Genomic DNA, 12,791 nt, shown 5'->3' with positions numbered 1-12,791 from the left:
TGGATTTTTACCGCAGCTGCCGCAAAACATGTGTGTATAAATTGTAAATATTGTAACCAGTCGAAGAAATCTAGTCCTATTTATAGAGTTATCTCTCGTTTGAGCGAATTCCTAGTTTCCTCCTTCAGCTGTTCTTTTTCTTTACCATTTTGCATGGTCTTTCCTTTGGCAAGCAAATCACACCACGCGATATAAAAAAAGTCCTTAAAATCCACTACCATATCATTTTAGATATCAATTTTACTTTGTCTAGGCATATTTTTAAAATCAAAGAATTTGATCACGAGCGTCCATTATCTTCTTTCCTTCTTGATCACGCGATTTCGGGAGATATAACGTGATGTCGATAAGAGAAATTGTTCTTTTGAATAGGAAAAAGAATATGGCGGTAGAAAAAAACACGGGTTGCACTCCGGGAGTGCCGGCAGAAGTGAAAATTGAATATTGCTTATATGCTATGCTATGCTATGCTTTTTTCACGTCTTACGGGGGCTTTACCATCATCTCTTAACGCGATCCACTTTACGACATAAACTGAACTGCATCGCAAATTCGTACCATCGACTTAATTTCTAGTATGAATGCGATTCTTTTTAGGTTCTTAAATTGAACTGTAAGCGAAGTGCGGCTTTGCATTATCACTTCTCACCATCGAATCGGTTCGAAGTGTGACGCAGCGAACCAATGTCGTTGCAGTGTGGTTGTCGTTGCGTCACAATGTCGCAATTTGATTGGTTCGCTGTGTCTCATTTCGAATCGATTCGATGGTGAGAAGTTAAATGCTAACCCGCAATTCGCGCACTGAGTTGCATTGGATTCGTTCTGAAAAAGTTGATGGTAGACCTTACAGGTCACGTCAGTGTCCTGACGCGAGTTTAACATTTTCTTCCCATCATAAAAAGTATACAACGCCGCTAAAGAATTTTACACTTCAAAAATCATCGTTCGAAGCAAAATAAATGATGAAGGAGAACTTATGTGCAGAACAAGTAGGTCAATTAGTGCTGTGATTTGTTTTCTGTCGATTATGCCGTTTACTTTCTAGGTATATTATGCTTTCTTAGATAGATTGTCGGAGATAGACTTTGCTAATTAGGTAGCACAATTCCAATCTTAGACAAGGTTCGAAAGGAATCCATTCTCGTGGCGTAATTAGACTTATGTATATACTTGAACCTTTAAATGCTTGACTAAAGATTTAACCTTTAAAATAAAGTAGAAAAGCAGACCTGACGCTCAACATCTGAGGAGCAGAGAAAACGCTCAGATTAGAGAGAGACGCATACACTTGAACCCGAACGTAACCTATTGAAGTTGGACCTTTTCGAATTTGAAAGTAAATAGTAGCTATTCGAAATTTGATATTTAGTAATAAATTAAAATGGAGATTTTAAAATCGCCGATGACATTAACCCGCGCGCCGCTGACTTTTAAACAAAATTGCGTACTTTGCGTTTTTCTGCGCAATTAAACCATCGATTTTGACAGGTCCAACCATCTTTAAGTTTAAATGTACAGTCAAAAGCACATCTACCATCCCAAATAGGTCACAAGCTCGCCGTTATTACCTAGAACTTCATGCTGCGTAATTTGATGTGCATTTGTGTAGCCGACCGTACACAAAAGTGCATCCACGGCCGACCTTGGTATCTCATCAAACGCATAATGAAATTCATTACGCAATATATGACTGATCGTAATCGAAGCAGAATCCTTTCATTGCTACGACCTCGATGAATCAGGTAACAATATTTTCAAAACATGAGAACAATTTATAAAATCATGTAGGTATATATTTATCTTCCATACACTGGTATGGAAGCGAATAAAAACATAGAGATTGCCAGCTGCTTCTCCTACCGCGCAGTATGTTTACATTTTTGAAAAAAAAATCTATTTCGTAATTTTGTTTTAGCAAATTCAGGTCACAGTAGTAATAACCTTCGACATTTTCCTGATGAGTTACTAAGAAATTAGTCACGGTTCTAAAATGCATTTATTTTTATATCTGCGTTTATTTATATATGTGAATGTAATTGGACGTGAATGAGCGACCTTTAACTGCTTTAAGATTATTGCTTAAAGCTTTTGCAAATACATATGGTAAGAATATTTGTGTAGTTGCATTGTTTGTATTTCTGGGATAAATATTACGGGAACACTAACTAAATAACATTTGACATTTTGATTGTATTGTAGATTACGAAAATATTTTGTATTCGCAACAAACACAAAAGTCTTGCGTGCCAAAATTTTGCTAAGTACCTACGTAAGTAGAGGTATCAACTCAACTCAATGAACTCTACTCAATTTAGAGGTCAGAATACAGATTATTTTTCTAATCTAAGACACGGTGCACACATACGGGAGTAAGCATGCGCAAGACGATGCGGGTGCGCTGTTTTTGTTACAATTTATTTTTATTTTTTATAAAAGACAAATCACACATATTGAGCGGGGCTAGCTCAATCTGTGTGATTTGTCTTAAAGTAAGGTTGAGACTTGTGTTATGGAATACTAACTCAACGATACTATATTTTATAACAAATACATATATAGATAAACATTCAAGACCCGGGCCAGTCAGAAAAATATATTTTTCCATCATGACCCGACCGGGGATCGAACCCGGGATCTCTCGGTTCAGAGGCAAGCACTTTGCCACTGCGCCACCGAGGTCGTCTGAGGAGGTGAATTCTGAGTTCGATTATAAGCGCGTGCAAATATTAGCACTTGTGATCACAGATATAAGTTAACATTCACATTTGTTCGATTCTATATTGCCATTTATTATTGCTAGATTTTATTCAATTGCCTAAATGAATATGACGTGACTTTTACGACTACCGGCCTTAATCAGCTCATAGAGAATAAAAGACTACACAAACAAACCTCAAAGTAAAAAATAATAGTAATATATTAAGGTGACCACAAACAAGCGAGTCACTAAACTCACCACTTGTGACTCGCATAATAATTAACTGATTGTCTACACCATTTGACCCGCTCGTTGTAATAATGAAGACTTCTTTCCATATTGGGGTATGTTTAGGTTGTACTATGAATGTTTATTGACGATAACCAATAATATAAAGTCTTAAATAATCAAGTTTTAAAAGGAGAGTGCCAGTTATGGTCAGAAAATTTAAACATGTGATAATCCCTCATGACCAGCGCGCGTGTCTAAAGAAAGTGCTTGCAGCGTGGCCGACTGAAGACATATATGAAGCGAGAGAAACCTGTAAGGATTGCCATAAGTGAAATTTATAGTTTCTGTCAACAAATACTAAGGGGGACTACCATGAAAGATAAAACACGTAGCATGTCATTGTGTCCACACATTCTTTTTGCAATGAATTTTGGTAGGCTAATGTGCTGTTGACTGTACATGATTTGGGCAAAAAAGATAGCTTGTGGACGTTAGTAACGTGTTACGTGTTTATGTGTTTCGTGGTAGGCTGTGGAAATAGTTCCGGTCGAGAATAGGACCACTGCATTGTATCCCCTGTGGATATCGTACGACGTGACTAAGGTACACATATACTTGACAACGATAGCATTCCCAGAGATGTTTGACGCGGCAGGCAACCGGCTGTAAAATCAAATTTTAAGTTTCACTTTTTACGTCGGCGTCACAGCCGCCAATGCAACCAGGTACGCAGACGAGTGAGAGTATGTGTATCTATTTAAGAAAAGCCTTTTGTAGTAGCTACAAGTAAGCCTTTCATTGCAGTCATATTTTACGCATTTCCGTAAAGAATTACTTAGCTCCTCTAGACATAAATGTTAGATACTCTGTAGTTAGTGGTAGTAAGTATCACATGGTTTTATTATACATTTAATGTAGATAGAATAGTTTACTTTCCTATCATACTATATGTAGATACGTGAAATTTATGTAGGGAATATAATGGTTGACCATGCAGCTTCTGCCTGTGTCTCAAGGAATAAATACCATTTTTTATACCGGTAGATACGTAGATTCATGTTGATATTGTTTTTGTGTTGTTCCGTCAAAAATAGTCAATAGGTAATTGTTGTATTAAAAAATAAAGTGCATTTTCGCCTTAAGAGTACAATATTTTATAGCCAAAAATATATAAATCGTAACGACAATGCCAATTCATTTTTATATGTTATGAACGTTGTTGAAAAGTAAATATATTATTTGTTATTATATCAAGCAATATGCACACAATATTTAAGGAATCTGATATTTTTGAGAATTTCATTTTATTCGAAAAGGAGTATTTTTTGAAGGCGTTTGTTCACGTGTTTCATTTACTCGACAACCTTAGGTACATTATTTTCTAGAACATTCTCCCATGGAAGGAAAATGATGAATAAACGTTTTAACTTTTTCCGATTATGTTTATGACGATTAGGACATATCTTTATGAGTTCTAAGCCGATTATTTTTAATAACATCGACACTTGGAATAGAATGTTATGCAAAATACATGATATTCCATTCTATAAGTTAAAGATTACATTAGATTTTTTTTCTCATGGTTCTAATCCTAGCCTACGTACGACTTCTTGTTAACGTGTCGACTCGACCAAATTTCCTGCCGTGAAATACCTACGTGAATTGGTCTACTCGGACCTCTTCAACCACTGCGGTCCCAATGAATAAAAGATATTATTATATAATATAATATTTAATATTCATTTAGATACTTATTACATACGCTACGTACTTGGGTCAAAGGTCCTAGACCTGTCAAAAGTGAGAGAGTACTATGAACTCAGAACACTAATTTTTGTCTCAATACATAGTTCGAAGCAGGCTTCATTTATCTATGACAAAGTAACAATTACAAATCCAAGAAATGTTTTTTTTTGCCGGAGAAGCTAAAAAAATCAAGACCCATTTCACACCATTTTTTCCCCCATTACCCCCCAAAACTCATTCACACCAATATTAAGTGAGGGGGAAAAAATACCACCCGTATTTTTAAAATTTTCAATGGGAATGATCACGTCATAACCGTTGTTATTGAAGTCTATAGTCTTCACATAGAACCAAAACTTATTTACACATAACTTATAACGAATTAGTTACAAGTCACAAATTTAGCAGACCTTATACCTATGAGCTGTTTGTCGTTTAGGTCAGGTAGGTACCTATTTGTACTGAGTCTTCTGAAGTCCTTCACGCGAGCCACTAGGCAGGATAGTCAATAAGGTTGATTTATTTATACGCGTCTACTTTAACGCCTCTAGCTAGGGTTGCCAGCTCGCCAAACTTTATAGCCGGACAGACTAGCTCGGCCGGACATTTGGGTAAAATGGCCGGTCTCACTACGTTTCGTATCTCACTACGTTGAGGGTTTCGTACTTGTATGTAAAAAGTTTTTTAATATTATTTCATCATCATCATCGGCTTTATTTATATGTAGGCTCAATGTAGGGAGTCCGGCGGCAATTTAGCAGCCGGACTCCCTACATTGAGGGTTTCGTGACATGATTTTTGCATACAAAATGTTGTATGCAAAAAGTTTATTTTTATTATTTCATCATTCGTCTTTATTTATAAGTTCTTTATTCTTCTTTATAGTCGTATTCCTCATGACTGAGGGTCGTGGTCATTACATGGAATGAAACACACGCAACAACTTTCTTGGCATTATTAATGTAGTGGTTTGCCATTGCCTTTTCCATTTCACACACAAGTTAATATAATCAACAAGTGTGCAGGTTTCCTCACGATGTTTTTCCTTCACCGGAAGCAAGTGGTGGTCGATGAAAACTACTATACATGAGTCAGATTTGTTTACAAACTCATGTGGCACGAGTAGGATTCGAACCTGGGACTTTTCGATCCACAGGCGGGGGTCTTAACCATTACACCACCACCGCATTATTTATAAGTAGGCCACCTCCATTTTGATTAATTACTTCTAAAATTGTAATGAAATAGAATGAAAATCGAATGCCCAATCGGTATTAAGTATTATTAGTCAGTCAAATTAAGTCATCAGTCAAAATTAAATTCTAGCTCGGCGTTCGCTCCTCCGTGATAGCAAGACTAAGACTAGTGGAAAAAAGTCTAGTAAATGACACCGACATAACGAACTAGCTGGACACCGTTTAATTTTTCTGGATACGCAATCAAAAGGCCTAACTATGTCCGGCTTTATCCGGACACCTGGCAACCCTACCTCTTGCCCCTATCTATAAATAAGGCTAAAGGTCACTGCACAATATTTATATAAGTTAACGATTCGACGCACCGGTTGACTGTCAAAAACACTTCTTTTTGAAAATCACCCGATGCGTCGGACTGACTTTAACCTTACGTTTAGATAAAGTCCTTTGCGTTTTTTTGCGCATGTTAAAGATAACTTCAAAGTTGACTGGTGTAACTCACCCTTAGTTTAGTTTCAGTTGTAAACCAGTTACATGCGTGTCAAACGTTAAGGTGAAACATTGCATAGTTTTGTCTTGTGTCTAAACATAGCTCATATGAAGACTAAGCAATGTACTTTGAGGTTTGCCGAATAAATTGTAGCTTAACATAGTGCGACGAAAAAATTATAATTTCCATTTTGTTTAATCATTTATTCTAGTCAGGTTGGTCGTTAAGAAGATCTCGTTATATTCAATGCGTGACAGAAAAATTATGTCCGTGCAGTAAGCCGTTGAAGAGTTCTCTCATTGGAGCCGATCCTGAGTGCACTACCAGGTCATGTCATCATAATGCGCTGTACTGTAATAAATTGTGTTTTGTTGTCATTATTAAATAGTTGCTTAAAGAAATATATTATAGGAAATAAACAAAAAACAATCAAATCTACCGCGGACTTCCATAGCGACTTCTTTGATGACCTCGGTGGCGCAGTGGTAAAGTTCTTGCCACTGAACCGATCCCCGGTCGGGTCATGATGGAAAATTATCTTTTTCTGATTGATCCGGGTTATAGATGTTTATCTATATGTGTATTTGATATAAAATATAGTATCGTTGAGTTAGTATCCCATAACACAAGTCTCGAACTTACTTTGGAGCTAGCTCAATCTGTCTAATTTGTCTTAATATATTTATTTATTATTTATTTATTCTTCAGGTGAAGAAATAGAATAATATAAAAATCAACTAAGCTACAGATTTAATAAACAAGTTGGCAAGTATACGATGTAAACCAAATCTATTTATAAAAGTTACGATTACTTATCATTAACACTTTGAATTCATACGTTCCATTCCAATTCACACTTCAGCTCAGGGTTGCCAACTTTTTCTTGGACTAAATATTATTTTTGGGTCCAATGGGCATTAGAATATAGTAGAGAGGGAATTATTAAAAAAATATAGTATCTATTAAAATATAACACATTATTCTACAAATAAAGTAATTTTGTTCTTATTTTGTTGAAATTATATATACTATTTTTAGTAACGCTTATTAAGCTGATGAAATATAGTAGTTTCCCATATTAAAATTATATTTTAAAAATATATAATATAGTAGGATACTACATTATATACTAGATGCGCCCCGGGGCTTCGCTTTCGTGGGAATTTCGGGACAAAAGGTACCCTATGTCCTTCTCCGTACTTCAAACTACAACGTATGCAAAATTTCAAGAAGATTAGTTGAGCAGGTATAGCGTGAAGAGTAACAAACAAACATACTTTCGCATTTATAAGATTAGTTAGGATTAGGATCAGCATTGGCAACCCTACTGCCGACACAAATAACGTGTCATCTACATGGAAGAACCGACCGTACAGAATAACTAAGCAAAAAACGGTAAAATGAAAAAAGCGTGTCGGTCACGAAGGCGGGTAAGCGTGAATACGCCGCTTCATTTACTGGCGCGCATGAACGAGTCACAAAGCCCTAAAAATGTTTTTTAAATTATCAGATTTTGTATGTATTGGACCTGGTTTTAAAATTATGCTAAATCAAAATCATATCATTTATTCAGAAATTAGGCCTTCACAGGCACTTTTTTCACGTCATATTCTAAATTGACCAAAGCTACAAACTACCAGCATTTCGGAACAACCAATGCGCGAAGCGAAATGCCTAAATACTAACACTGTCATGCAGATTTCTTCTCTGATTTCTGTCAGATTTTTAGTCAAGTCTCCTAAAGGCATCTGTCGTGACTTTTACGACTAAATGCAAAGCTAGTAATTAAATAGAAAATCGTATTAGGTAGGTACTCTTGACGATTTTATTTGGTATTATAAATGCGAAAGTTTGTGAGGATGTGTGTATGCAACTGTTTCACGCAAAATCTACTGGACCGATTGTTATGAAATTTGGTACGCGTGTATAATATAACCTGGAATAACACATAGGGTAATTTTTGTTTCGAAACTCCCACGGGAGCGAAGCCTCGGGGCGCAGCTAATATTTCATAATTGCAGTTTCACTCATTTACCTACACTACATACAATTAAATTAACTTGGCCTTTCTTACGATGGTAAAATAAACATATTGACCTCCGGGCGTTCGAGATTGTTTTCCGGAAGTGCCGTCCGACCACAAATTACTAGCTATAATGTTACTGCAGTAATAAATTACGTAAATACTTTTTTAATTTTATTTTTCGGCAAGAGAATGCAACCGACGGCCTGTGAATCCTGTGATACGTCATTGAAAACCCAAGTTCTGAAGCTATTTAATTTTAATATTTTAAATTAAAGAATTGTAGTTCTGTCTCTTTAGAATTTTTCCACTTTCATCCTCATTAAGCATTGGAGTTCAGGGTTCGCTGTCCTACCTTCTTCTGGAATTAGTACTGTATTCGGCATCACTGGTTCTAAGACTATTGTCATTTTTAGCACCTAGAAAATATCTTCCTTTACGACATTAAGCTAGCACTGGGTTTGCCCCCTTATGTCAGGACCAGATAGAGTTGTTGTAGATTCAAATTTAATATCATAATCATTGCCGCCATAGACACAAATTCATTAAATGAATTTGTGTCATCCTTATCCATCCAGTTTAATCCTTATTCGATATATTTCCGGGTTATTAATAAAAACATTATTCTTTGATTAGCCTCGGAATACTCTTTGTATTGTCTCGTTCTTTCTGTGTCAAATACTGAAAAGAGAGAGAGAGAGACAAAACAAAGGAAACTACTCCAAGCCCAATCAAAGAATTAAATATTTATTAATAAAGCGGTTAGGGTATAGACATATATATAAAATGAGACTTTTATTGATGACTTTATACTTAGAATAATCTTTACATAGAAAAAGAAGCGTCTGTCTATCGGTATGAACGTGATAAACTCAAAAATTAGAGGACTGATTTTTGTACGTTTTTATCACTAAGCTAGAGGTCTGTCCCGGCTTCGCTCGGGTAAAACCATAATAAAAAAGTTGCCTATGTCACTCCAGAAGATATCGTCTGTATCTGTGCCAAATTTCATCAAAATCGGTCCAGTAGTTTTTGAGCTTATCCATTACAAACAAAAGTACAATTTCTCTTTATAATATCAGTATTGATGGTGCGATTCCTGTAGAAGGTAAGTGTATATTTTTTTATGATTTTACCCGAGCGAAGCCGGGATTGGCCGCTAGTTATAATAATAATCATCGACACTCACATCGGCCATATATGTTTGAACCTCTGTAGTGATGTCTGCTATGTAGTTTGATTTCACTCTTAGGTCTAAACAGCTCGTTTAATTTGACGATCGTATAATGAATGACTAATGGTTACCGCATGTGGATTTAATTGAACGCTTGCTAGTGATTAGCATAAACTGTCATTAATGTCATTAATTTTAAAGGTTTTATTTTATACATAGACAATCATTATCTCAGCATTTTTTGTCCAGTTCTAATGTGTGTGTCTCTTCTTTTACGGAATTCTTCTCAATCTTTATTCTGTACTGATTGTATCCAATGCGACTTGCGAATTTGAAGATTTCGTCTGTCCATCACGCTGCTGACCGCCCGTGACTTCTTTCGCCTCATTAAAAAATTGTAAACAATTTTCAGAATATTTATTTTAAAATATTGATCAAGTTATACAAGTTTATTTGTTAGACAAATTAAAAGACCCCTGACTTTCACTATTCATTTCGCTACAAATTTTGAACGGCTGAACCGATTTTCATGAAACATGGCTAAGAACACTCATGATAAAATTATCTATGATACAAAAAAACTAAACGAAAATCGCTTCATCCGTTTGGGAGCTACGATGCCACAGACTGATACACAGATAGACACGTTAAACTTATAACACCCCTCTTTTTGCATCGGGGGTTAAAAACGTTAGGATGTAAAGTAGTAAATAACTATTTCTCTAAAAGTAGTAATTAAATATCATTCAAGTTTTGCTATAATCCAACGGCAAAGCATTTTAGTCATAAACACATTCAACATCTTGTGTCAAGTAAATGAGTCTTTCTTTTTTAAGTTTCGATAAATTTTGTATACTTTCTAAGAGAACAAGTGTCGTTAATGAAATTTTACAGATCCATGACAATAAATTTGATACAAGATAAAGTAATCAATTAGTTGCACTTGTTTTTCCTATTGCATTTTGTTTATATCCTCAGAAATGTCGTAGTGTTATGGACGGATGTCGTCAAGGTACTAACAATTATTAGAAATATGGCCATTTGATTGAATGTAATGACATCATCGTGTGAAGAAACTTTATGAATTTTACTTTTATTTTATACGTTACTTTTATGAATTATTATAAACATTATTGTAGTAAATCAGGTAAATTATAATAAATCACAAGTATACATAGTAAACAAGCAGATATCGAAAAAAGATACGTATGAAACTAACAAAATGATAAAAATAAACAATAAAGTTAACAAAAGTTTAGAACACAATAAACAAATCGATTTAAAACTTTTATTACACTATTCGACGATTGGCCCATTCAAAACACATCGAAAGACCGCTCGCAAATACAGACTGTCTTAGGAATCCACTCCATTCCAATCAGGCCGTCTCTTTCCCCCCAACTTAAGTTTAGCACCAACTTGACTCGTTTTAGCTAATAGAAAACACTCACCGATTCAGAGAATGCACTCTTTGGTCTCCTTGCCGGCGTTCCGTTCATCTTAACTTCACTTGACCACTTAAACAAAACAATATCCACCAATTAGATGGCACCAAACTTTTCACTGACACTTGTAGAGTTCACTGTCAAAACTTTAACACAAGTTAACTTATTGTTGCAACTAGTCAAGTCGCGCAGTAGGTACCTATATAATTTAATCGATGACTTCATGCAATATTTCTGCTGATAAGTTATCGAGAATGGTGAGTGAAGTGAAGGCGATTGGGGCCGGAGAAACGAGGAGTCTGCCCCGCAGTAGGAGTGAGACTGGCTTGAAACGCTCCCGCGGCCGGCGGCGGAGCCCGACGTCGGACGCAGCGGCGCGCCGTGCATTTTTTACGTGCCGGACAATAGGCTAACAATTTAGAGGTTATGTTTTGAATGCACGCGGAACGGAACGTTGCCCAAACTGGTATTCCAATTCGTTCCATGTTCAAATCTTTTTTATTTTTTAAATCATCTCAAGTTTCATTATAACAAATTACGTGTTGAATGTGTTCATTGCCAGTAATGTTTACTTATTACAGCTGAGGCGCACATGAATCATTTCAAGTTATTTACTTTCTATATTTAGATATCGGTCTAGAGTGGCTCCTGTGGGGTGACGTCATCGCGCGACAGTTGATATTCCGGATTTTTATCCGCGACAAACACGACATTAGCATTGACATCTGTATTATGTTCTTTAATCACATATTTGACGTTAAGAAATTTTACTAAGCTACGTTTGCAACTATAGGTATATTAACGAGTTTTTTTAATCTCTTTGATCTTTATCGCTAATTGGTTTTTGAGTGATAATAAAGTGAAGGTACTAAAATATTGTGTTTTCATCTGCTCTACCTCTTATTTTAGAACTCTACATGTATTCTCTACTCATGGACCGAGGCCTAAAATAATATCAATTACATTAAAATCAACGTAGGTTTGTATCGTTTGCTTCTATTTATAGAAAATAAATTATAGTTACATTGGAATCTTGGAATATAAATTTATAAATAGCATGGTAATTGCAAACTATAATGTAATTACATAACTTATTATAATAATATGCCCTTCAAGGGAAGAAAAGGGTGGGCCAAATACGTCACAAGGAGAGAGAACTATTAAGGCATGGCCACTTGGATACCTGAAAAAAAAACGAGCGGTTTGGCCAGGGATGCACACACAAAAACGTTCTTATTTCAAACTGCACAAATAAAAAACAAACTTGCGCGCACAGAGTTCTTAATACATAGCGCGTGCTTTCCGCCTTTTTATTATAAATATCCGTTACTTGTATTATTCTAAAAGGATATATGAGATACACTGGTGTCAGATTTTATTCAAGTTGCCTAAAGACATCTGAGACGACTCGGTATATATTGCTGGTTTTCCATTGCGATAAAAAAGCAATCATACTAACTACGCAATGTTCACGCATTCGCGTTGGCATGTGTACGAGTTCCGAGACAGCGTGGAGCTGATATTTGAAATTGTACGATTTATTTTTTCACACAGATGATAAAGACAGCAACAATATTAGACGTCAAAAATCTCAAGGCTTCTGGACCTGTCAATACAATATATCGTGACTTGACTAGTCCAGCAGTCGTTGGAATTAGAAAGGTAGTTGCAGAAGATTACGTCATCAGTATCCAATGCAGCACACAAACATTCACTGTTTTATTATATTTCTATTTATTTAGGACATAAAACAATCGTACAGGAGATTAATTTAGATAATCTTAATGA

The 12,791-nt window shown here is 35.7% G+C and overlaps 1 protein-coding gene across 1 annotated transcript in view; it reads right to left on the bottom strand.

Moving 5' to 3' along the window:
* Positions 1-11,596, bottom strand: part of LOC128670511 (four and a half LIM domains protein 2) — a 124,359-nt gene extending 112,763 nt beyond the window's left edge. Inside the window, exon 1 of the mRNA XM_053746227.1 lies at positions 11,010-11,596. Within this exon, the coding sequence (XP_053602202.1) occupies positions 11,010-11,057 (48 nt within the window). The 5' untranslated portion in view covers positions 11,058-11,596. The remainder of the gene's footprint in view (positions 1-11,009) is intronic.
* Between the last annotated feature and the right edge of the window lie 1,195 nt (positions 11,597-12,791).

The sequence above is a fragment of the Plodia interpunctella genome, chromosome 6 (assembly GCF_027563975.2).
Source record: "Plodia interpunctella isolate USDA-ARS_2022_Savannah chromosome 6, ilPloInte3.2, whole genome shotgun sequence".
Classification (NCBI taxonomy): Eukaryota; Metazoa; Arthropoda; class Insecta; order Lepidoptera; family Pyralidae; genus Plodia; species Plodia interpunctella.
Note: the sequence above shows the minus strand (reverse complement) of the source record. Positions and strands in the feature narration are given on the sequence as shown.